The following is a 26,931-nucleotide window of genomic DNA, read 5'->3' on the forward strand; positions in this document are numbered from 1 at the left end:
ATGGGAAGGCCAGTGTGGCTGGAGCTTGGAGAGTGAGAGGAGGCTGGAGGTTTGGCCAGTGGCTAGACTGTAAGAGAGGTCTTCCTGTGAGTTGGGGCTGGAGGAGGAGCCTGGTGGTGGGTACACTGTGGATTTAAATTTGAAAAGATGGCTCTGGCTTTGGAGTGGAGAATGGATGGGAGTGGGTGGGGGTGAGGCAGAGTATTACTGCCACAGGTTAGAAATGATGATGGTTGGGAGAGGATAATAACAGGAGACTGAGACAGGCAGAGTCAAGAGCTCTTTGGGAGGTAAAAGGCATGGCTGCCTCCCATACCTTATCCTTGTGAAACAAAGCAAGGCCAAATCAATAAATCTTTATTTGGGGCAGTGCTAATGGGCACAGAAGAGGCCTCAATCAAAACCGGGGACACACAAATCTTTGAAGAAGGGCCCGTGTCAGTGGGATTTCAGGAAAGAGAGCAATCCCAGGGAGCTGGGGTAGCATCAGGGTCTAGTATTCTGCAGCTTTGTTCTGACGACCTCCTGGGGGCTGTGTGAGTGGTGGGTGCACAGAGGACACAGCACTCACAGAGTCTGGAGGTGGGCGTGAGGGTACAGCCTGGGGCTCCGCTGCCTTCTCTCACCCTGGAAACTCACAGGGAGAGGGTGCCTATCTTATATTTCTGTTATCTATCTTAAAAAAAATAAAAGGCCATTTTTACAGTGTCACAGAACATATGCATTTGTGACTTGCTCCCTGTATCTGTGATAAATTCATGGATTTTTTTGTGAGTTTATCCTGTTTTTCCTCTAGGAAAACTGGCAGGGGTGAGGTGACGGTCTCTTCTGTTCCCACTCTGGAAATATGGCAACAAATCTCAGTGGAGTTAGAGCTTGCCAGGCATGGCATCAGGAAAGGCTCCCTGAACAGGACCCTAGGAAATAGGCAGGAGCTAAGTGAGGTAGAGCCAACTGCACCTGGGTCCAAATGGCCTCGTCTGGCTTCCACAGGCCGTGATAAGCTAGGGTGAGTCTGAGCTGGTCCTAAGCAGGCAATGGCAAGCTAGAATCACAGTATTAATGGCCAGTATGAGCTGGTACCAACCAATCTGGACCACTTTCTTGAATCAGTCTGAATTATATGATGTGCTTAAAAGCAAGCACACTGTTTGAATTTACAGGCTCTTTTGAGACATTTCCTGCTGATTTGGGTGCCTCCCTATTTTTTTAATTATTGTCCTCTTTGTGTGTGTACAACATCTGCCTCACCTACCTCTAACTACTTCTTGGAAACAGAGCTCCGATTATTGAGCAAACTTAGTTTTATATGTGGGTAAGTACCGGGTGGTACTAGTGGTAAAGAACCCGCCTGCCAACACAGGAGACATAAGAGACCCGGGTTCAATCCTTGGGTCGGGAAGATCCGCTGGAGGAGGGCATGGCGACCTACCCCAGTATTTTTGCCTGGAGAATCCCATGGACAGAGAAGCCTGGTAGGCTACAGTCCATAGGGTTGCACACAGTTGGACATGACTGAAGCAATTTAACAAGTAGCAAAGTGATAGTAGGGTTTTTCCTGGGAGGTTCTCAATCCTGACAGCTCCTCCTCCCTGGGATAGAGACACAAGGATGTATTTAGGGTGATGGCGCTCTGTGCAGCAGTATCAGAGCTGGCCTGGATGGGGACCTGCCAGGAAGTTAACAGCCAATTGACCTTGGGCAAGGTTTCCTGGGAAGCCCCTATTGCAGAGCAGCCAAGGCTTCTGAGCCTTGTTGACCTGGGCTGGTTTTCTTAACTATTCCAGAAAGTGACCCCAGGTCTTTTCCGTCAACCCTTTGTAACCAGGTAGTGGTGCAATCCGGAAGCGTGTCTGGCATATATATCGCCTGGAGCAGCCTGGACAAGGCAGTGTGTGGATCTCAGGGGCTGTGATTTGTATCCTGTAGGCTGGCAGGGTTTATGACATGAAGCCTGCCCAACTCCTAAAAGATGCCAAGGGGGATGAATTTTGAGGAAAGTTCTACCAGAGCCCAATTTCTTAGAGGCATGCATATATAATTTTGGTCTGTATTCCTCCAGAAATGTCCCTGCGTGCTCTGACTCTTGACCTGGTCTCCAGGTCCAGCCTGTTGACCCTGTGCACAGCCCTCCCCCCACCACCAGCACTGGCACGTGCCAATTGCTGCCTATAATGTGGCCTCCCCCCTCCACCACCCTTGCCTAGGTAGCCCCACCATTCTTCAGCTCACAGCTCAAGCACCACTTGGTTCCTCTGAAAGCTTCATTTGTTGTATATGCTCTTATGCCCTTAGAATGCTTCTTGTCATGGTTTATGATCATGTATTTCTGTGGGCAGTGAGTGAAACTCACTCAGTCGTGTCTGACTCTTTGTGATCCCATGGACTATACAGTCCATGGAATTCTCCAGACCAGAATACTGGAGAGGGTAGCTGTTCCCTTCCTATGGGATCTTTCCAACCCAGGGTTGGAACCCACATCTCCCACATTGCAAGTGGATTCTTTACCAGCTGAACCACCAGGGAAGCCCATTTTTATGGGTAAGTGGTTATCTTATAAATGTCTGATATATAGCACCATAAACTCTATCTTTTAACATACAATACAAGGTAATGTCATCTGGTATCTCAGTCTGAGCACTACTGACATTTAGAGTTAGAGAATTCTTTGTTGTGGGAGCTGTCCTCTGCATTGCAGGATGCTCAGCAGCATCCCTGGCCTATATCTACTAGATGCCAGTAGCATCCCTTAGCTGGAACAACCAGAATGTCTCCAGACATTAACAAATGTCCCCCAGAGGGCAAAAGAGCTCCTGGTTGAGAACCACCGACCCAGAACAAATGTTTCTAGGAAGACTGAGATTTCAAAGGCAGGCTTCCTGAGAGCCGTTTGCAAAGCACTGGTTTTTTCCTAAACCAGCCCCATCCAACAGAAACATAAGGTCAGCCACATATGTAATTATAAATGTTCTAGGAACAGCATGCAAAGTAAGTAAAAGGAAAAACAGGTGACTGAATTCCAATCAAACTTTTATTTAACCCAATATATCCAAAGTATTGTCACTTCATCAGGTGATCAATGTAAAATAATCATTGAGATATTTTACATTGTTTTTCCCCCAAGTCATCAAAATCTTCTGCGTATTTTTCTCAGTTTGGATTAATCACATGTCAAGTGCTCAATAGCCATGTGTGGCCAGTATACTAGCCAGGAAGGGGAGAGGAGACCCAAGTTCTCTTAAGGGGCCTGGCCTGGCCCACCTGTTGCATTGTTACCAGGCTGTACCCCTACCCTGATCAGAGCCATGCACAGCCCTCCTTTGTCCTGGGGCCCACAGGTGACAGCCCATTCCAAGCATCCCATGGAGGGATCCTGATGGCTCTAACTATGCTCTAGAGGGCCAGCCTGCCCAGGAAAGTCATCCAAATGCCTGCAGTGTGTTAATGAGATGGGTGTGTGCCTGTGAACTCACGAAAGCCCAGAGGATCCCTGCCTCCAATATACAAACACTGGGTGAGACAAGTTCTGGTTCCAAGTTCCCTGGGCAGAAGCTCCACCTACTTCCAAACCACTCTCCTCATGCTCCTTACTCACAAGGAAGGTTCAGCCCTCCACAAACGCTGGTCACATGAAAAGACATATTCTATTTTTCTTAAAACATGATGCTGTCATCTAACATGACACTTGCACTAGCCAAGAAGTTGCTGTCCAGGCAGATGCTGTTCTGAGCCCCAAGACCTGTCCTGAGGCCCCAGGCCATTCTGCAGGGCCACATGCTGGCTGGGGTGCTAGCCCAGTGCTGCAGATCACCCCTGCAAGGCTCACCTGCATCCCTTACTTATCTCTGGATCCACTCCCCCAACACCAGCAACTCCAGGCCCTGCTGCTTTCTGGGAGTTCTCCCCAACAGAGTCCCTGCCTGCCTGCCTGAGGAGTTGCTTTCTGCAGCCCAGCTGTGGTGGGACCTGGCTGTCTGGAGAAGTCAGGGCATTGCCTTTCTTGGTGACAGCTACTTTTGCCTTAGCAGCTAGGGCAGATCTTAAGCATTCAGCATTTCCCTTTTAGTAATAAATAAATAAATAAATAAATAAAGTTTTCCCAAAGTTGTCACCTCATCACTTTGAGCAAGCCAGGGACCCTGTAAAACGGAATGTGAGCTGAAACCTGCACACCCACCGGGGCGCTAAATTGGCTATCTCCCTCTGACAGCATCAGGTCTGACCCCCATAGACCCCAGGCTGTCTGTCACCAAGATGCCTGCCGAACGCCCGCCCCATGTGACCGCAGCATGCAGCCAGCCGAGTATCCGCGCCCATCTGCCAACAGACTCACCACTCTGTGCCCAGATCGGCCGCAGGAAGTCGGACTTACCCCTCCTGGCTTGCCTGATCTTTGGGCTCAGCATCTTCCTGCCGCCACCTGGATGGGATCGCTGGGCTGATCATGCTGTCATCCATTTCCCTTTTCTCTTCCTCTCGCCCAGTTGCCCACCATGCCCCGCTCCGGCCCCCATGGCCGCTGGCGTCACCAGCAAGGCTCCCTCGGCTGCCTCTCCCGGCTCCGGACCGACGGCTTGCCTTGGACAACGTAAACCTCAATGCATTATTTATCCATCTTAGAATTAATTCCCATCCAAGTAAACCATTAAGAGGCTCAGTAACCGTTTCTGATCAATCACCGGGCCAGGGCGGGGCGGCCTGGCTGTCCCTCCGCCTGGCCAGGGAGCACGCGGCACTGCCCATCTGCGAGCGGAGCCGGCGCGTGGTCCGGGCGGAGGCGCGGGGAGGGCGGGGCTGGAGGAGCCAGGCGGAGCGCGCGGTCCCAGCTGGACCGACGGCCCGGAGGGCGGGCGGGCTCCAGGATCGGATCCGCCCTCTGAGTGGGGAGGGCTCGTCGAAGTGCTCGCCGCCCGCTAGAGATTCCGAGAGGTCGCAGGAAATGCACGGACTCTGGCCGCCCTGTGTCCCCGGTCCGCACGCACTGCCAAGGCCGGAGGTAGGGAAGCGGTCTGTCCTTGGGGACCTGCTCTGCCCCATGCTTCCTGCCAAGAGGGACCAGGAGGCTGTCTATGAGGTCACAGTTCCAACTGTGAAAGACAGGTGTGTCTTAAAAAGAGGTACAGCCTTGGCATATTCAGAGTCCCAGGGAACTCACCCAGCAAAGCCGGTTAGAGATGTTAACTTCTTTTGCTACTTAAGTAGGGTGAAAGGAGTAAGAATCCTGTGAAACACTTAGGTTAGGGCCCACATATAGTAAGTAATTAGTGCTAAGCCTCTTAGTCATGTCTGACTCTTTGCGACCCCATGGACTGCAGCCTGCCAGCCTCCTCTGTCCATGGGATTCTTCAGGCAAGAAGACTGGAGTGGGTCGCCATTTCCTTCTCCAGGGGATCTTCCAGATCTTACTAAAGACTATTCACTGAGTAGTGAATCTCTGCCAACTGCCATGTTCCAGTTTAATACTAGCAGAGTTCTAAACAGTGTTTAACGGGGCTTTGGGAAGGTTCAGGCTCAAGATCCTAAAAATTGCCCAAGAAATGCAATCACAGTAATTGTTGTTATTTAGTAGGCACCTACTATGTGTCCTTGAGGTTGGAGCTTTATATTCTGTATCTGTTTCAATTCTCAGATTCCCTGAGGCAGGGAAGCCTTTGTCACGGTTCTTCAGATGAAGAAAATAAGGCACAGAAATGTTATGTATCTTGCCCAGAGTCACACAGTCCTGTCAGGGCTGGGGCCTGAACCGACCCTGTCTCTGCAGCTCATGCCTTTCTGTGATGCCAGTCTAAGTACCCTGATTCCAATAACTTCTCATGAACATTCCTGGCTTGAGAGCCCTCAATGAATTTGTTGGATAGTACGGACCAGCCTTTCTGCTCCTGAAACCCCCCCAGGTGCCCTGTTAGGCACTTGGGCTGGGTTCTTTGGGCCTGGGTACTGTGTGATATCCTCTTAATAGGTAGGAGATGAGGGATTTGAACAGGGTCCCCTCTGCTTTGATTGGCCATGCTCCTACCCTAATCCTCATAGTGCCCCTATGTCCACTGGTCCCCAAATGGTGGACTGACGTGTAATCTTTAGCAGCTGGAAGGGAACAGGATCCCGAGGCTGGGGGGTCCACTGGGAGCCCAGTGCAGTAGTCCATGCGGGAGAGGACAGGATATGGACTGTGGAGAGGAGGGAAGGATGGGAGAGGTTAAGGACTCACCAGGATGTGGCGAGTCAAGTCCCCAGGGTGAAGGGAGAGACAGTATCCCTAGAGACAGAGCGGTCTTACTCAGCATCCAGTCACCTACTCTGACCCTCAGATGCTCCTCAGAAGGGATGAATAAGTATAAGTAAATTTGCTATGACATCCAAGGCCTTTTATGGTACTGGCCAATACTTCCTCTGTGACCTCTCCTGTAATGCTACACACAGCCCTCTGCATGCACAGTCCCTGCTCCTGCGTGCTCCCACTTCCTTTTCTCTGGGTGTGTTTCCCATCACACAAGTCTGATCATTCTAAGCAAGTCTCCCAAACTGTCGTGATTCTGCCTCCAGAAGGGGCACCAGCACGCACTTCCTCAGGGCTCTTATCTGTGTGCCACAGACCGCCCAGTGCCCCTCCTGCACAACAAGCCCTGAGCCTCAGGTAGGACTCAGGCCAGGAACCTCATGAGGAATATTGGCTTGATGCGTAGATTTGAGAAACACCACTGAATGCCAGACTTGCCCTCCTGTTTCTTTGGGGCCAGGAAAAGGTCAGATCAGGGTGGGACAGAGACCATCTAGCAGGAGAGGAAAGGACACAGAGCTGGAACATCTCAGGTTGACATCAGTGTTGCAGAGGGAGGTCCCGTGGCCAGTGACAAGGTCTTGAGCAATCGCAAAAGCCTGTGAGTAATGCAGCCTGGACCACTTCCTCCAAACCAGAGGCAGGAAAAATGCCCCAAAGGCTTAGTTTGGGTCCACTCACACTTGTTTTGGTTACGAAACTACTCCCAGGCAGTTTTTCTGTGCAGCTCTTTCCCTGGATGATATTTAGCTGCTGAGCTTACCCGCCTGCTTTTCTGGGGATCTGCGTTGGAATTGGGCAAAACCAGAGAGGCTCTAAGCTCAAGCCCAGAAGCAAAGCTGGGAAAATGGCAGAGCTAATCTGAACTCTGCACCAGAGAATGGTGTTGGGGGTTGGGGGGGCGGTGCGGGGCAGGGGCTAGGTAGCTCTTTCCTCTCTGTCCTCAGACCACACTCCCAGTACTTCTTTGGATGAAGGGATCCATGTGTTCCAGCTGGAAGGGACGTTAGCACCCTCTCCTTCCTGAAGTTTACAAACCTTACACCGCAGGACCCTGCGAGCCCTCCAGTTCCCTTTGAGACCACTGGGAGAAGGGGTGAGGTGAGGACAAGAGCAGGGTCTCCTGAGTAAGTTTTTATTTGAAGGGACCACTCCACTCCTCTTACACAGGCAGTAATCTGAGGCCAAGGAGAAATAAAGGTCTCAATTAGGAGTAGAGACAGACAGACTGCCCCCTTACCCACTGTCCTTACAGCACTGTACCTCCTGGCAGTGGTCCTTGCTTCTCCCTTTGCTGGTTCCCTGTCCTGCATCATTTCTGCATTTTCTAAGGGGCTCCTCTGGGTCAGGCACCTCTGGGCACTGCAAGGCGAGTGGAAAGGATTGGGAGGGCAGAACTGTCCAGAAGGCTTTGGCAGAAATGCACACCTCTTGGGATGATCACCCACCAACATCATTGGCCCAGAGCCAGGATAGCTCCAAGTCACTGGTTCTTAGCCTTAGCTGTGTATTGGGGCATTCTGAAAACTAGTTTCTGTGTTTCACCTCATCAGTTCTGGTTTAACTCATCTGGTGTGGACACTGGTCTTTGGGAGGTATAAAAGCTCCTCCGATTATTTAATGTGTGGCCAGGGTTGAGAACCACTGCTTTATTAGATAATTACATATCCATGAGCCCAAAGCCACCAGAAATAGTCTTTGCCTGCTCTTGCCTCAGGGAGGCTTCTTCTGAGGGAAGGGCACATTTATCAACCAGTCTCTCAGTCAGAAAGTGGAAACGGGCCTGTATCTCAAGGCTTAACATGAGACAGCTCCATTCCACGCAGAGCTATAGGTACTGTTATACAAGCTGTACACTGTGCAAAAGTATCAATAGAAAGGGGAGTAGGACTGGGTTTGGGCTCTGCTGGCAAAGTCGTGTGTTCTAGCATGGTGACAAGGGCAAGCCTTTCTCTAATTTATACCAAGATGTCATATAGATAAGAAAGCCCTGAGTCTGAGATGCCTGCTCAGTGGTCGCCAGTACCCAGTGTCCCCAGACTCCCAGTTTACGGCACTCACAATCTCTGTTGCCAGGCAGCTGAAGCTCCATCTCCCTAGCATACCACATCTGTCCATCCTGGGTGTGCTGGACCATCCAGCTGGTCCCAATAGCCCTGAAAACTGATTGGTGAATTTTTAGGAATTTTGTAATTTTAACACAGACATCATTAGAAATTATATTATGAATTAAAGTTACAATTAAATAAACTATTTTAAACACAAAGATAATACATACTCAACAGACATGACTTTCTAACTACTGACAACATTTCCCTGTTGTTGAACAACTTCCATTCTTAGGATTATTTCTCCCTATCCTATCTGTATGATGAAAATACTATTGTGATGGTTGATTTTTATGTCATCTTGACTGGGCCACAGACTGCCCAGACATTTGGTCACATATTATTCTGGGTGTCTCTGTGAAGGTGTTTCTGGACAAAACTAACATTTGAATCTGTAGATGAAATAAAGCACATTGCCCTTTTGGAGGTGGCTGGACTCATCCAGTCAGTTGGGGGCCCAAGAAGAAAAGAAAGGCTGACTCTCCCATGAGTAGAAGGGAAATCTTCTGGCCTGAAGCCCTCGAGCTGCGACACTGGTATTTTCCTGCCTTCGAACTAGAACCACCCCGAGTCTCCTGTGTCTCCAGCTTGCCAACTACAGATCTTGGAACTTAGCCTCCATAATTGTGTGGGCCAATTCCTCGTTATAAATCTCTTAATATACACAGAGAGTCCCTGACTTATGATGGTTCAACTTAGGATTTTTAGACTTTGTGATAGTGTGAAAGCAATATGCTTTCAGTAGAAAACTGTACTTCAAGATTTTGAATTTCATCTTTTCCTGGGCTAGCCACACACCAGATGGTACTCTCTCATGATGCTGGGCAATGGCAGCGAGTTGCAGCTCCCAGTCAGCCAGGTGATCATGGCCAGGAACTTAGAATAGATACACTTACAGGCATTCTAGACCCATATAATCATTCTGTTTTTTCACTTTCAGTACAGTATTCAATAAATCACATGAGACATTCAACTAGTTATTATAAAACAAAATTTGTGTTCAATGATTTTTGCCCAACTGTAGGCTAATGTAAATGTTTTGAGCATGTATAAAATAGGCTAGACCAAGCCATGATATTCGGTAGCTTAGATGTATTGAATGCATGTTTTTACTTAATGATGGGTTTATTAGGACATAATGCCATTGTAAATTGAGGAAGATCACTGTATATATAATCAAACACTTCATATGTCCTTGAGGTATGTATGTATTATATATATGGTTCTGTTTCTCTGAAGAATTCTAATTCAACTACATATTGAGCTGCTACTACATATCTCTTCCCAACTCCTTGTTCACCGATCATGATGGTATGCTGGTAGTTAGAAGCTAATAGTGGTGGGAGTATTTATGCCAAGAAAATCAGCAAATGCTACATATTGTTTGAAAGAAGACATCTAGAACTCCTGCTAGAAACTCGAGATACATATCAGACCCTTACCCTCTTATAATTCATGACAACTTATTCCTCAAGGATGAATATTTCTTTTTCAGTGTCAGAACATAGCTTCATTGCTTTTGCTTTTATAAGCTCCTGTTTTTGCTCTTCCCTGAAATACTCTTTGGAATATGTGTTGCTCAAATTGCAATTCATAAGATGCCCAAATAAAGTTCTTTGTTCTTTGCAGCCTCAATATTGATTACTGTTTGACAAAATCAGGGCTTACATTTTTTTTCCTTCCAGAGAGCCAGTTGTTTGACATTTGCTAGTATAGCTCTGATCATTCCCTACCAGGCTTGCTCTGAATGCCCCAGGCACTGTCGACTCCCCACTGTGGGCAGGGGGTGCTTTCTCTCCAGCCAAACTGTTCTCTCCTTTCTCCTGGGCACACCCAGATGCTCCAGATTTCCCAGCTGCCTTGCAGTTTGGTGTGGCTGGGCTCCAGTCATTGTTCATGAGCAGATAAATTGTGGCCAGTTTGATGTCTGGCCCACAAAACTCCTCTGCTCAACACTCCTCCATGTTTGTCTCCCTTTTCTGGGGCCACCTTGGAAGCCCCATGTAAAAGAGGGCAGAGGCCCATAGTCTGGGTCCCTAAGTGACTGAGTGAGCCCAGTCCCCATTGTCAACCAGAACCATCTCAGACATCTCAGAAGAGCCATTACTTAGTCAGTCTTCTTTACTACACCTGACCTTCCCACCAAATAAACACTCTGCCTGTCTTTCTTCACCACCTAGATTTTGATGCATCCATTTGGACCCTGTTTCAATATCACCTGCCTATCAGAGCCTCATGCCTAGAGTTCTAAACCTCTTATATCTCCCTTATCACCCCCACCTGAGGCCACATGAACCTTCTAAAACTTCTCTCACCAGACCCTATTAAGCCCTTACCCATAATTTATATATATACAATTTAAATTCTCATATTTATTACCCATAAAATTGCCAACATCTGTTGGATCATAAAAAAAGCAAGAGAATTCCAAAAAAACATCTATTTCTGCTTCACTGACTACACTAAAGCCTCTGACTGTGTGGATCACAACAACCTGTGGAAAATTCTTAAAGAGTCGGGAATACCAGGCCACCTTACCTGCCTCCTGAGAAATGTGTATGCAGGTCAAGAAGCAACAGTTAGAACCTGACATGGAACAATAGACTGGTTCCATTGTCACCCTGCTTATTTAACTTATATGCAGAGTACATCATGAAAAATGCTGGAATCAATCAATCCACAAGCTGGAATCAAGATTGCCGGGGGAAATATCAATAACCTCAGATATGCAGATGACACCACCCTTATGGCAGAAAGCGAAGAGAAATTAAAGAGCCTTTTGATGAAGGTGAAAGAGGAGAGTGAAAAAGCTGGCCTAAAACTCAACATTTAAAAAATGAAGATTATGGCATCCAATACCATCACTTCACGGCAAATAGATGGGGAAACAATGGAAACAGTGACAGACTTTACTTTCTTGGATTCCAAAATCACTGCAGATTTTGATGCAGCCATGAAATTAAAAGATGTTTGCTCCTTGGAAGAAAAGCTATGATAAACCTAGACAGCTAATTAAAAAGCAGAGACATTACTTTGCTGACAAAGGTCCGTCTAGTCAAAGCTATGGTTTTTCCAGTAGTCATGTATGGATGTTAAGAGTTGGACCATAAGAAGGCTGAGCACTGAAGAATTGATGCTTTTGAACTGTGGTGTTGGAGAAGACCCTTGAGAGTCCCTAGGACTGCAAGGAGATCAAACCAGTTAATCCTAAAGGAAATCAACTCTGAATATTCATTGGAAGGACTGATGCTGAAGCTGAAGCTTCAATACTTTGGCCACCTGATGGGAAGAGCTGACTCATTAGAAAAGACCCTGATGTTGGGAAATATTGAAGGCAGGAGGAGAAGGGGATGACAGAGGATGAGACGGTTGGACCATGGCATCACCAACCTGATGGACATGAGTTTGAGCAAGCTCCGGGAGTTGGTGATGAACAGGGAAGCCTGGCGTGTTGCAGTCCATGGGGTCGCAAGGGGTCAGACACGACTGAGCAACTGAATGACAGTTACCCATAATTAAAAAATTAACCCATAATTTAAATATTATAACCTAGAATTTAAATGTAAACTATAAATAAAACTTATAGTATGCTGTCTTTGAGATATTCTTTCTAGATTTTTTTTTCTAGATATTTTAATCACAAAATTGTGAGGGATTCATCTAAGGTGAACCTTCTCCTACACTGTGGCCTTAACTTGCTGGCCTTAGCTTCACCTTTGGGCACCTGGGTTCCGCAAGTTGTTATGTCCCCAAGGGAAGAGGGCAGGGCTTCTCTCTTGGCCCACTGTACCTGGCCTTAGTCCTGTTGCCTTTGGCCTGAAATCCGTCTCTGTCCTTTGGCCCAATGCCTCCTCCAGATGTGTAGCTTGGCTTTAATTTCAGTCTTGTCCACCCACGACAGTCTACGGTACACTCTCTCATATATGGCCCAGGCCCCCAGAATGGGTCTAGTGCTCTGAACTCTTACTTTTCTGAGTCTTTGGTATCCTGGGATCCCGGGCAGAAAGTCAGAAGGACAAAGAGGCAGAATCCAGGGTTGGGCATTGGAAAATCACCAGAAACCCTGGGCCAGTAAGAGCATTCAGACCAGAATACAGAGGCTTTGCTTGGAAAAGTCACTTACTTGTGACCCGTAGCCTCGGGCATGTTTTCTTGAGTCCTGCAGCCCTGGATTAGGGGGAAAGGTGGCTTAGGGTAATTAAATGAGCTGGTTCAGAGAACATAACCTTTGGTTTGAACCTCCATTGTACCACTGGTCACCCATCACCTTTCTCTTTGTAGCAGCTAGAGGCCAGACAGCTGATGTGCAGGGGGGCTTGGTGCTGAGAGGATGGGTGAGTGGTATACCCGCTGGGTTCTCCAGTGGCAGATACAGAGATGAGAGTTTTATGAGGGATGAACACTTGTTCAGCAAAGGGGAGGAGGCAGGAGTGGGGAGGGAGAGGTGGGTCTGAGTCATGTGCATACCTGACAGCTTCTGCCAGCCCACCTGGGGCTCTGAGGCAGATGGCCCAGAAGAGGAGTCTAGCTTTGGGTGGAGGTGGTTCTTCTCATGTACTGCTGTCACTGGCTCAGGGCCTTCTCGAAAAGGAGTGCGACCTTGGCTACCACTGCCTTGTACAGTCGTTGGCTGGGAGCCACCCAAGAAGAACATAAAGTTGGCTCAAAAACTGAAGTTGACCTTAAAAGAGCCAACAGCTGGCGGTGTCAGCTGACCCCACTCCTTGCAGCTGGGGGGAGCAAGTCTTTTCCTGAAGAGGCTGCTGAGTAGCTCAGCTGTGTGTACCTGATGGGGTCCTATGAACCTGGCAGGCCTCATTTTTAGGCCTCTGTAAAAACTGGGTTAAAACTAATTCTACTCACCTAAGACTCTCTGTTCCATTTAGCCAGGCGGCTTTCAGATAAAGTTTTATTCGGCTGCGATGTCTCACTGTGGTTTCCTCAGAAGGGAAAACAGCTTCCATTAGAGGCTGTGTAGAGCCAGCAGTGGGACAGGCCCTGTGGGAGCAGGTGGAGTCCCCGAGGGCACTGTTGGGAGTGGCAGCAGGGACCGCAGCCCACTGGCCCTGACACCTTGGGCCAGGCAGGGTCCCCCTGCTGAGTTCCTGCTTCTGGTAGTCAGAGGCTGAGAGGAAAGAGGGAAATGATACTTCGTTAGTGGGTTTCTGGGTCCTGGGAACGTGAGGTACTGAGGCTCCGAGGAGCTGTCACCCTTCCTCTCTGGCAGAGGGTGGGGGACCTACAGGTGGGCTTCCCACCAGCATCAGCCAGCCCAGGTTCCAATGGCAGCCTCTGTCCTCACCCAGGTCCAACAAGGAAGTAGGTCTGAAATGATTTCCCCTCCCCCAAAGAAAATGATGAATCACCACTCGAGTCAGTTTTGCATTATTGAAAAACAAGTCTTCTCCCTCGTGAGAACACCTGCTTGCTGTGGAATGGCAGGGATTGGAACAGATGGAAAGAATGGAAATTTCCCAGGCGCCTTCTCTCCCAACTCACATCCACAAAGTCCAGACTCCTCCTGTGCTTGACCAGCCCCTCCCCCTGGGCACACAACCTTCATCTGCTCCTCCAAACATTTCCCCTCCTTTTGCATCTTTAATCCCTCCTCCTCTCATTGGTTCTCTTCTCTAAGCTGACAGACACACTCAGGTCTTCCTGTTTTGGAATGACTCCCTCTCGCCTGCCCCCCCGGCCCCCACCTCCCTCTTTGGTCTGCTCTGGCCCTGTAGGCAGCTGGCTGTGGCCATGTGATGTAGGCTCAGCCCATCAGATGGTTCTGCCTGGGTCTGGTCTAATCTTGAGCATGTCATGAACAGACTGGGAGATGAGTAAAAGGACTTCCCAGCACGAGGAGGAGTACGACATCCTGCTGTGAGCCTGGCGCTTTCTCCTATGGTGGAGGCATCCTGCAAAGATGTCCCGACCATGCCATCTCTGCAAGAAGTGCTCCTCATTTTTAGGCTCCCTGGAGCCACCATCATTTGGGGCTCTTTTCCAAGCCTGGTTCTCCAGCTTCCAAAGGATTTTTGTAAATCTCTGATACATTTTGAATAAATTCCCTTTTCTGGCTTTAGCTGGCTTAGGTTGTCTTTCTGTGACTTGCAACGCACAGAATTCTAACTGGTGTCCATATCATGCCTCTCAGCCCCTGTTTTCACATGGCTCTCCTCTTTCACTTTCTAGTCTTCCTAACTCAGCACAGATGACATGATCTCCCAATTGTCTCTTCTCTCACGGATGGTGTTTCCTTCCTTATTTCCCCAGTTATGCCACCAAGCTCAGTCTCAAACTGGAAACCACAGGCCATCCTTCCAGACCATGACTCTAGTTTTCTACAGCTTATTTTCATGTTTCCATGACTGATAGCACTCACAGTTCACCCCAAAGGTACTGCTGGATGAGGCCCTCCCACTCCGGCAAACTCCTCTTTCCTCCCAACCTTGGCTTCATTCTCATCTGTTTCAAATCCAGCTCCTGTCTGGGTATACACCTCTGACCCTGGTGAGGGTCTGCTGCACATATGCTGCCTCGATTCTGCCTGCAGCACAACAATATATTCAAAGGGCTCCATGAAAAACTGTCAACCCAAAATTCAACAGTTGGCAAAATCATTCTTCAAAGTGAGAGAGAACTTAATAGATTCTCAGATAAACAAAAATTGAGACAGTTAATTTTTAGCAGACCTGCCCGATAAGAAATGTTAAAAGGAGTCCTTCAGGCTGAAATGAAAGTGATTCAAATTATTAGACCGTGATTCAAATCCACATGAAGAGATAAAGAACACCAGTAAAAGTAATGGTATAGGTAAATATTTAAGATAGTATCAATGCATTTTTCTTTGCAACTTCTCTTTTTCTCTTATCTGATTTAAAAAAATAACATCATAAAAATGATAAACCTGTGTTGATTGATGAGCACACAATGTATAAAGCTGTAGTGAATGATGATGAAGAATATAAAAGTTTTTGCTCAACAGATGAATGTAAAGATGTGGTGTATATATACAATGGAATATTACTCAGCCATAAAAAAGAATAAAAATTTTGCCATCTGCAACAGCATGGATGGACTTGGAGGGCATTGTGCCGTGTGAAATAAGTCAGACAAAGAAAGACAAATACTGTATGATATCACTTATATGTGGAATCTAAAAAATACAACAAACTAACAAGTATAACAAAAAGAAACAGACTCACAGATATAGAGGCTAAACTAGTGGTTACCAGTAGGGGGTGGGGAGGGGCAAAATAAGAGTGGGGGGTGGGAGATGTAAACTTTGATGTAAGACAGGCTCAAGAATATATTGTACAACATGGGGAATATAGCCAATATTTTATAACTGTAAATAGAGAAAAACCTTTCAAAATTGTGAATGACTATATTGCAAACCTTTAACTTACATAATAAGTTATAGGAGCATCAACAACTCAATGGAAAAGAATTTGAGCAAACTGGGAGATGTTGGAGGACAGAGGAGCTTGGCATGCTGCAGTCCATGAGGTCACAGAGAGTCAGACACGACATAGCAACTGAAGAACAGCAACTAACATAATACTGTATATCAACTATACTTCAATAAAAAATAAAGTTTTTGTATACGGTTTGTATTAATCCAAACTAGACTGAAATACATTAAGATGTAATCCCCAAGGCAACAACTAAGAAAATAACCCCCCAAATATACAGTAAATGAAAACACAAGATGATTAAAAGAATATGACAGACATTATATACATTTAATGCAAGAGAAGTCAGTAATTGAGGAGGTGAGGAACATAAAAGATATGACACATAGGGGAAAAATAGCATAATAGTAGGAGTAAGTCCTTTCTTATCAGTAATTACATTAAGTATAAATGAATTAAGCTCTCCAAATAAAAGGAAGAAAATCCAACAATGTTTTCTCTAAAGAGTGTTACTTTAGTTTTGAAGACACAAACAGGTTGAAAGTGAAAGGATTTAAAATGATATTTCATGAGACCAGTAACCAAAAGAGAGCTGTATGGCTATATTTAAATCAGGCAAAACAGACTTTAAGACCAAAAAGTATTATGAGAGAGAAAAAAGGACAATATATATTAATAAAAGGGTCAAATACATCAAGATGTAACAATTATAAACATATATTTGCCTAACAATAGAGCATCAAAGTCCATGAAGCAAAAATAGATAGACTCAAGGAAGAAATGGACACTGCAACAATGGTAATTGGAAACTTCAATATTCTATTTTCAGTAATGGACAGAATATCAACAAAGAAACAGAGAACTTGAACAGCACTATAAACCAACTAGATCTAATATACATCTCCACCTGACAGCAGCACCTAAACATATTCATCTCAAGGGTACTGGCAACACATCCTTGGGTAGACAAACGTTAGGTCACAAAGTAGGTAACAGAGTTTTAAAAATATCTTCTCTTACTAGTCTACATTCTACTAGAGGTTTTAGCCAGGGAAATTAGGCAAGAAAAAATAATGCAGGGCCTGTTGCATCCCATCCTGGGCCCAGGCTCAGGACTGAGTTTGAGAGTGGGCAAGGAACAAGGGACATGCAGTGTCCTGTTCTGTCCCTGGGTAAGGCAGTGAAGGGTAGCTCCAGCCTGTGCCCATGGCATCTTGCTCCTCTTTCTAAATTTCAAATGTGAATTTCGGTCTCCACTGATATCCAGGGGAATTAGGAAGATCCCAACCTGATAATTTTGGGCATAGACTAAGGGCCAATAGGTGGAGCTGGGGATTTTAGGCCCTATCAACTGTACATCTGGCTGAAGAACCATGGGGAGGGGTGCACTGCTTAATAAGTCACAGGTGTATGCTCTGCTTAACAAGCCTGATCTTGTAGCTGGCTCAGCCTAGAAGAAGGGCCACCTTTGTCTTTTGAGAAAGGCACTGTCCAGACTCAAAGTTCTTGTCCTGCACTGTGAGTTGTCTGAAGAATCAGCCCCAAGGCTTGCACACAGAACTCTGGAGCTCAGAGAAAGGTGGACAATGGCCAGAGATGGCACCATAGGAGCTAACATGGGGCTTAGGCTTTTTTTTGCAGTGGGCATATGAATCAGGTTTCAAGGGTCCAAAGGTGTCTGTCAGGCACCTCTGCTGAGGATGGGCCTGCCTTCTCAGCCTTGTATACATACAGCCTTAGAAGAGGCCCTGACATGTCAAGGAGCACACTGCCTGGGGGCAACATTTCCCTTACTCTGGTTGTTACCATCATTATTATTCTAGCATTATCTTTCTTGACCACCCACCTAGTACCTGGCCCCATCACCACTGTTCACACACAACACCAACCAAAGGTGGTTTGCCAATCCTGTCTTAAGAGGAAAGTGAGGCTCAGAGGCCGTGTGTTATATGTACCACATCCCCAGCTACCAGGGGTTAAGCTGGTGTCTCAGACCCAGCCCGCCAGGGTGTATAATATCAGAAGGCCCTCATCTTGAAATTATCTCATTTTGAAATTATTTCACCAATCTTGGATATTCTGTCTGCTTTTTTATTCTTTTTTTCCTTTGCATTCAGTTTGAATTTTCTATTGACAAATGTTCAAGTTCACTAATTATTTCCTTAGCTGTGTCCACCCTACTGGTGAGCCCATCAAAAGCATTCTTCATTTCTGTTGCAGTGATTTTTATTTCTAGAATTTCTTTTTTATTCTGTCTTAGAATGTCCATCTCTCTGCTTATATTAGCCATCTGTTCTTGCATGTTGACTACCTTTTCTACTAGCATCCTTAACATTCTAATCGCAGTTAATTTAAATTATCTAACTGATAATCCCCAAATTGCTGCCATATCTTGGCTATTATGTTCTGAACTCCCCTATGACTCTAGATTTGGGGTAGTGGTTTGGTCTGTGACTTCAGTTCTCTGATGGGTAGAAGAAGTCACTGATTTTAAGTTTACTCGCTTTCTTCCTTACTGTAAGGGTGGGAATGATTATGTTTAAGCTTTTTACATATCAAAGGTAAAACCAGAAACCTGGGTCTTTACATTTTAGTAGCTGTTGCATAATGATTTCTTTTTCAAACAACTTCTTCTGCATCTCCCACCTCCCCATCCCTAGACAATCCTGATTTACCTCCCAGAGGCCTGTGATCCACATGATCTTCAGAGGGTGCTTTAGACCCTCCCATTAAATTAATGGCCCATCATCATCTCCCCTTTATAGTAAGGAACCCAAGTGGAGAGATTATATCATTGGAATAAGATCATGGAGCAAGTAATTGGTGCAACCAAGATTTACACCTAGGTCTGACTTTCTGGCTTTCTTTAAGGACTATACTTATCTTTTCAGAACTGGCAAAATGATGCCAGTGTCAGGGTGGGAAGGTTGACTTTCCGCATTCACTAGAAAGTTAACAAGGACTGGATCATGACATAGGGCTAAGAAGAGGAGGGGGTAAGAAGATGTCTGGGTAGAGGACAGAAAATGGTTTCTCTTGTTGGACGGCAGAGAAGGGGAACAGAATGCTATTTTAAGTATACTTATTTACAATGTTGTATTCATTTTAATGTACTATTTACCATAGCCAGGCATGGAAGCAACCTAAATGTCCACCAACAGATGACATTTGAATGGATGACACATGAATGGATAAAAAAGATGTGGTACACACACACATATACACACACACAGGAATATTACTCAGTCATAAAAAAGAATGAAAACAGTTTATCAGCTGAACACTAGGCTGAGCTGGTCTTTAGGATGCACTGATTCTTAGATGGCATTTAGGGCAGGTATCAGAGAAAGTCAATGCTATGAGCATCTTTGTCTCCATATTAATCCTCACCTTCTACTCAGGCTACCAGGATGCCACTATGGTAACTGACTGGCAGTCTTACATGCCAGCCATTAAACATGCTGAAAGAAGTCCATTTGTACCACTAACCCAGTCAGTCATACTTTGGAAAGCCGGATGGATACACATTCCAGATGTGGGTAGGGGACTTGATGGCTATGGCCAAGGGGTGCAGCTTATGTCCCTGAAGGCAGAGGTACACCTACAAATGAGTAGTAGAGGGGGTCAGCTCAGATCTGGGCTGAGTCCTGCCTTTGCTGCCCTTGGGACTCACCAGACTTCCTGAATCTCAGCTTTCTCATCTGGCCAACAGGGAGAGCTGCTCCACCCCCAGAGAGCTGGGGCAGTGGTAAACAAGACCAAGGGGAGTGCAAAAGAGTTCTGAGCCCCCGTGCGGTTTTGCCATTTCGCAACCACTCTCAGGGTCGAGTCATTTCTCCCAAATGTGCAGGAACAGAAATCAGCATAAGAAACTGCTTCCCTAAGGAAGCCCCTGACTCAGTCTCTATTTGGTTCAGTTGCTGGGGGTGAGTAAGTGTGGGCTTCCGCTTGGCTCCCAGAGGCAGGGTGTCTGGCAGAGTTTCTCTCTAGACACTGGCTGAGGGCTCTGCCCAGCCTCTCCCCAGCCTCCCTGTTCCTGGGGCACAGATGCCTCACTATTCCTCAGCTCAGAGTCCAGGAAAGCAAGAGGGCTCTCCTCTGCTCTCATAGGCTGAATTGTGCTCTCCCACCCCACATTCATATGCTGAAGTCCTGACCCCCAGTACCTCAGAATGTGACTGTATTTGGACATGAGGTCTTTAAAGGGGTGATTAAGTTATAAATGAGTCATTAGCAGGGGTCCTATTCCAACTATCACTAGAGTCCTCAGAAGAAGAGATCAGGACACAAACTTGCAGAGAGAAAAGACGTGAAAACACAGGGAGGAGATGGCCATCTAACAAGCCAAGGAGAGAGGCCTCAGAAGAAACCAAACCTGCTGATGCCTTGATCTTAGACTTTAATCCTCCAGAATTATGAGAAAATCAATTGCTGTTGTTTTAGCTACCCAGCCTGCCACCTTTGTTATGGAGCTTGAGCCCAGTAATCAAAACTGCCCTTCCTTCTCACCGGGAGTGAGAGGCATTACACACTCTTCTTAAGTTCCTGCAAAAGTTGGTCTGTTGCTGACAGCACGACCTTGATAATGTCCTTCAGACAGGCCCTCCCTTACTCCATGTCTCACCCCTATCCCCTCATTCCTGCTTCCTGGCATCATCTTCCAAATAAACCACCTGCACCCAAGCCCTTGGGCTCGGCTTTTGGGGAAGACAGATTTGGACACAGCATCAGGTTGACTGGAGTTTTAGCTTAATTCTGAGAGTTCCTCCGGCATGAAGGGCCAGAGTGGGTGGGGGGACAGTCAGAGAAGCTGCCCTCTATGTACACAGTGCCACCATCCCTACCAGATCAGTCTCCAGGAAGCTGATCACCTCAGAAGCCAACCAGACCTTTGGTTGAATGCTGTCAAGTTGCCTGTGGATAGAGACAGGCCCCAGTGCAGTGTGCATGGTATTGGGTGCAGGGGGCAGGTACCATGGGTCATTGCTTGTATGAAGCTGGGGAGTAGGTGTCTCTCTTCATTCAGAGGTATTGTCCAGAGCAGCCCACAGGGCACACATGATGGATGGATGCAGGCATGCATGATGAAAGGGGACAGTGAGGGGACAGAGAATGCTAGAAGGGTCAGTTAGGAATGGCACCAAGCAGCGCTCCCCATACCTGTCCCTTCTTCTGTCCCCCTCCCAACAATGGCACCTCCTCCCGTGCAGATGCTCAAGCAGAAGGTTAGGCCTTGACTTTTCTCCTTCCTCAGGAAGCTTCCACAGGAGCCAGATACCCAGCTCTGCGCAGTTCATATTCTTAGGCTGTTTTGTCACCTCCATCACTCTATCGGCCCAGCATCTCATCAGCCCTTCCCAGAACTGCTGAAATGTCTCCCTGTCTTAGCCTCTTCTCCCCTGCTCATCAGCTTCCCTTCCCAGAGTCATCCTGCTAGAATCTTAGCATGGCTTCACATCTTTCTTTGGCTTCCCACATTCAAAACCAGAGAATAAGAACCCATGACGGCTTTCTGGCAAGACTGGCAAGTCCCTGGCAAGATTAAGAGACATGTTCCAGGGTCCCCTTTCTTGTATGTTTCCCATAGGCTGGGCCTCAGGGAGATTCCTGGGGGATCTGAGAGACTGAAAACGAAGCATCAGCCATTCTGTAGCCCATGGGCATTGTTGCTGATAAGCTGCCTCACCTCATTGGGAGGAAGCAGCAGCTGGACCTGCCATCGTCCCACCTTCCTACGGAACCTCTAAGTTTCTCTGACTCCTGGGCCACGTATGTGTTTAGCTCTGTGATAAAGGGCTGGAATTCTGCAGAAGTATTTTTACAACACCAAAACCAGCTGCATAGACATCTACAATGCCATCCCTATCTAGTACTTTTCTTGTCCATCTTTTTTCTCCATCATCTCTTGAGCCCACTGTCCCTTTCATATTGTTACTGACTTGGATCCTCAAGCAGGCCACCTGACCTCCATTCATCTTCTCTCCCTGCTATTCATTCATTCAACAGTTATTAAGCATATACTGTGTGTCAGACATCATTCTAGGCACTGTGAAAACAGCTCCAATGTTAACCTTACTTTCCCTCCTTACTCTAAGTGTGCTTGAATAGTAACCAAAGGGGTAATGGCAATAAAGCCTGTAGAGTAGAGCCTGTATCTTGATGGGAGAGGGGAGGCAGATCAGAGGTGAAATAAGTAAGCAGGAGGCAGGGCTTCCAACTACGTCTGAATGATGAGGTCAGCAAAACCTCTTCTCCAAATGCAACTGTAAGTCTGGACAAAACTGACAAAAGAACCATTTCCATACTCTGAAACTGATCAAAGGAACGCAGCAGTATGAAAATCACTTATGCTTGGAAGACTGCTCTACTTTAGCTAAGAACAGTGAGAGTCTGTGGAGTTCTTGCCAAGGGGTGCTTTTATCCCACTTTCCCCAGCTCAGTCCTCAACAGAGTTTCTGCCAGGGTGGGATACATCATGGAGACCAGCAACTCTGCTGATGAAGTCAAAAGCAGCTCATTCAATTTTGAGCAGTGGGTGACGCCCACACCCAGAGTCATTGTCGGTGGAATAGACGATCTTGGCAACAAAGTGTACAGGGAGAACTAAGACTGTGTTTGAGTTTGCAATCATTGATGCGGCCATTAGTCTGCATGTGTGTACAGCTGAGATCAGAGGGGGCTGAGGACACCCATATACTCCTGCCAACCCTAAGACTGTGGGCATGTGCAGAAGTCATGTGAAGAGTTCAGCAGACAGTGAAAGCCAGGGCAAACCTGAAAAACTTGAAAACAATCTGAACTTTGATAGCATTTCCCTACCTCCTGCATATCTATTAGCAGAGGATGGAAGCTCTACTGGCTTAGTGTTTGAATACAGTATCTGTCTAATCATTGGTTGACTACTGAATTACACAGAAACAGGTAACCCCTCTAGGAAGCCAAGTTTAAAAATAAAAGGAAGAATAAAAAACAAACAAAACCAGAGATATTAGTGACTACATATTGTGGGGGGAGACAGATTTAACAGACTTATCCCAGGCAAGTTACCAAACAATTCAACAACAACAATGTTTAGGTGAATAAATTATACTTCTGAGTTCCTACAATACGTTACCAAATGCCCAGTTTTTAATTAAAAAGTTATGAGATGTACAAAGGAAAAGGGATGTGTGACCCATACTTAGGAAAAAAGCCAACAGAAACTCTCCGAATATTCCCAGATTTTTGTATTTAGAATATGAATACTTCAAAAAAAATCTATGTAAATACATCTAAAGAACTAAAGGGAACATGTTTAAAGAACTAAAAGGATGCACAATAACAATGAATTAACATATTGAGAATCTCAATGAGATAGGAAAAAAAAAATGAAAATTCTTGAGTTGAAAGTCCAATAACCGAAATGAAAAATTCACTAAACGGGTTCAACAGATTTGAGATGGCAGAAAGAAGAATACAAGAACATTAGGATAGAGCTACAGAGATTACCCTATCTGAAGAATACAGAGAAACAAAGAACAGGAAAAAGAACAGACATTTAGAAATCTGTCAAGTACCAGCAAACATGCCAATGTCTGTGTAATGCAAGTTCTAGAGGGAGACAAAAGAGAGAAGTAGAAAAATCATTTAAAAAGAATAGTGACTGAAAACTTGCCAAATTTGATGAAAAAGTATCAGTCTTCACATGTAACCAACTTTAAAAATCCCAAGCAGTTTTAAATACAAAGAGATATATAGTTCAATACTTTAGAATTCAACTGCTGAAATGATAAAGAAAAACCTTGAAAGCAGCAAGAGAAAAATGACTCATGACAGGGAGGGGGACATCAAAATGATTAACTGACTTCTCATCAGAAACAACGAGGCTAGAAGTAGAAGGTCATATTCTAAGGGCTGAAAAATAAAAACCGCTAACCAAGAAGTTTATGTCCCAATAGCTATCCTACAAAAATGAAGGCAAAACTAAGACATTCCCAGATAAACAATGACTAACAGAATTCCATGCTGGCAGACCTGCCTTATAAGAAACACTAAAGGAAGTTCTTCAGCCTGAAAGGAAGTAACACCAGGTGGTAACCAGAATCCAACGGAAGAGATGAAGCACACAGGAAATCATAAATATGTGGATTAATATGAAAGACTCTATAAGTATATTTTTCTCATTTCTTTTCTTAGCATCTTTTAAAGACTTAAGTGTGTATAAGGCAATAATTATAATAGTGTCTTTGGGGCTTATAATACATAGATGTAATACGTACGTGACAAAGATAGAACAAAGGAGGAGAGAGGAAATGGAACTACCTTGGAGCAAAGTTTTTATATTTTACTGGAATTAAATATTAATCTGAAATAGATTAAGATAAAATGCATATTGCAATCCTTAGAGCAAACACTAAGAAAATGGCACAAAAATATAGCAAAAAAAATCGATAAAAGTTAAAGTAGTATACTAGAAAATATAGAATACCAAGAAGATTATAAATGAGGAGCAGAGGAACAAAAATAGAGGAGATATATTGAAAACAAATCACAAAATGGAAAATGTAAACTCAAGTATATCAGTAATTATATTAAATGTGAGTGGTCTAAACACCCCCATTCAAAGGGCAAAGGTTGTCCTCATGAAATAGCAAGATCCAATTATATGCTCTCTATAAGAGATACACTGTAGATTCAGTGATATAAACTGGTTGAAAGGAAAAGGATGGGAAAAGATATGCTATGCAACAGGAACCATGAGACAGCTGGAGCCAGCAATATTAATATAAGATAAAATAGACTTTAAGAAATGAAACATTACAACAAAGAGGACCATTTTATAATGATAAAAGTTGAATACATCAGGAAGCCATAACAATTAATAACATACACAGACTTAACAAAACAGCCTCAAAATACAAGAAGCAAAAAAATGAGAGCAGACAATCAAATAATAAGAGTTGGAGAATTCCCTACACCAATAGGGAATGTCATAATGTCATTTATTGTCATCTCAGTAAATGACAGAACAATTGGATGGAATATCAGCAATGATATAGAAGGCTTGGACAACACTATTAACCAATTTGACTGAATTGATATATATAGGACACTCCTCACAATGACAGTGGAATATACATTATTTTCATATACATTTGGAACATCCTTCAGGATATGCCCTAAAATAATAAATCAACTGGTGAACAGATAAAAAAAAGCACATCCATACAATGAAGTATTTTCAGCTAAAAAGGAATAACTACTGATACATACAAGAACGTGAATGGACCTCAGAACCCTGATGCTAAATGAAAGAAGCCTAATGCCAAAGACCACAAAGTATTCCATTTTCATAAAATGTACAGAAAAGGCAAGTTTATAGAGACATAATGTAGATCAGTGGTTTCCCAGGCTGGGGCGGGGGGGGGGGGGGCGGGCGCGGGCGGGAGTGGGATTAACTGCAAATAGTCAGGAGGGAATTTTTCTGTGCCATAGAAATGTCTAAAAACTGGATTATGGTGACAGTTGTATAGCTCTATAAATTTACCAAAAACTATTTAATTGTTAGTTTAGAATGAATGAATTATAAACTAGAATGAATGAATGAACTACTCAGAATGAACTATTCTAGAACTTAGAATGAATGAATTATATGCTATGTAACCTACATGTCCACAAACTGTTAAAACACAGAAATATGTGAGATAATAACAGATGCTATGAAGAGGAGTAAAGCGAAGAAGTAGGATAGGAACGTCAGGGCAGGATTCAATTTGTGTAGCCATTGGTGTGTGGTTTGCCAAATACTTCCAGTCCTCCCTTCCACACATGCAGCTGGACTATGCTTCCTGGACCCCCTGTGGTTAGCAAGAGCAAGGAGTTGTGAGTGGAGGGAGCCATGTGTGACTTCCAGACTGAGGATTTCATTGCTGATATAAGACCCTTCTAGAGCTCAATATCTCCCTTTGCCATTTGGTCTGTCTAACGGCACCACTTGAGATAAAGGTTGTTCCATTAGCCTGGGCCTTTGAATTACTGTGATGGGAAGAGGACATGTGACCCAGTTATGGTGTAACCTATCCCACTGTGACACAGGCATGCAGTCAGTGAAAGCCTCAAGAGAAGGTGACATTTGGGTAAAAATCTGAGAAGTGAGTTTGCGAGTCATGTACATATCTGAGGGGGAAGGGTGCTCCAGAGAGATGTGAGAGCACAACAAAGAGCTGGTATGTCCGAGGATTAGCAAGGAGGCTGGTGTTGCTGGTGCCAGGCAAATGGGCTGTGTAGGAGAGGAGGTGATGAGTAACGTTGGGCCAGGTGGAAGCGTGACATGGAAATTCACTGGGGTGTGCTGAGTGAATGACAGATCTAATCTGATTTGGTTTAAATGCCTTATTCCATTTGTAATATTGAGAAGAGATGGACAGGCCATGGGTAGAATCAGGAAGACCAGTGAGGGGACCTTTATAAGAACCCAGGTGAGAACTGAAATCATGCCCAGCTGCCATGTCATTCTTCCTGTAAACAATTCCGATCAGTCCTGTGTTTACAACTTTCAATAGCTCCCTACCTCCCATGAGAAAGAGCCCAAGTTCCTCAAACTGACATCAACCTACCTTTCCCCTTGCATCATCCACCACTCCCCTTCCTACCACTTCAGCTCCCCTCTCTCTGAGTGTCCCATCCTCCCAGGACACAGTCTTGCCTTCCCACCTGGGTTCTCGTGGTCTCCTCCAAACCCTGTATCACTGCAGGGCGGGGTAATGGTATGCTCCAGAGGAAGGACAAGTCAGCAAAGCCACAGAGTTGGAAAGGCCTGGGAAAGGGATGTGACAGAGGATGCCCATTCCAAGCTGCCCCCTGGCCTTGGTTCTGAAGGTCAGATTGTGGGTGGAGGAAGTGGGGGAACTGTAGGAATGGCTAGATTCAGGCCTGCCTTCTCCGTCTCTGTGGACTCTCTGGCCTGGTATGAGCAGAGGCCATCATCTTGCTTCCCACTATGATTCAGATGCCCATTGGCTATTCATGGAGGGTCAGCTAAAAGAAGTCACCAGTCCTGGAGAGAGAACCAGGCAGCTCAGTGACCAGGTATTTGGGAAGTTGGAAGCGAAGAGACTGTAGCTGGTCTGACTAAGCAAGACCGTGGCACGGGGAAAGG

The 26,931-nt window shown here is 45.6% G+C and overlaps 1 protein-coding gene across 4 annotated transcripts in view; it reads right to left on the bottom strand.

The window, feature by feature from the left end:
- The window catches only part of ARHGAP22 (Rho GTPase activating protein 22), a 176,160-nt gene that overhangs the window by 136,038 nt on the left and 13,191 nt on the right, over positions 1–26,931 (bottom strand). For 2 of the 4 annotated variants that reach the window (XM_061161988.1, XM_061161989.1), the window contains one exon: positions 8,339–8,440. The exons of 1 other annotated variant lie outside the window; for it this stretch is intronic. In XM_061161988.1, the coding sequence (XP_061017971.1) occupies positions 8,339–8,440 (102 nt within the window). Of the gene's footprint in view, positions 1–4,372; positions 4,752–8,338; positions 8,441–26,931 lie in introns of those variants that run through there. One more of the 4 variants, XM_061161992.1, reaches the window with a different exon arrangement.

Source organism: Dama dama, chromosome 15 (genome assembly GCF_033118175.1).
Source record: "Dama dama isolate Ldn47 chromosome 15, ASM3311817v1, whole genome shotgun sequence".
NCBI lineage: Eukaryota > Metazoa > Chordata > Mammalia > Artiodactyla > Cervidae > Dama > Dama dama.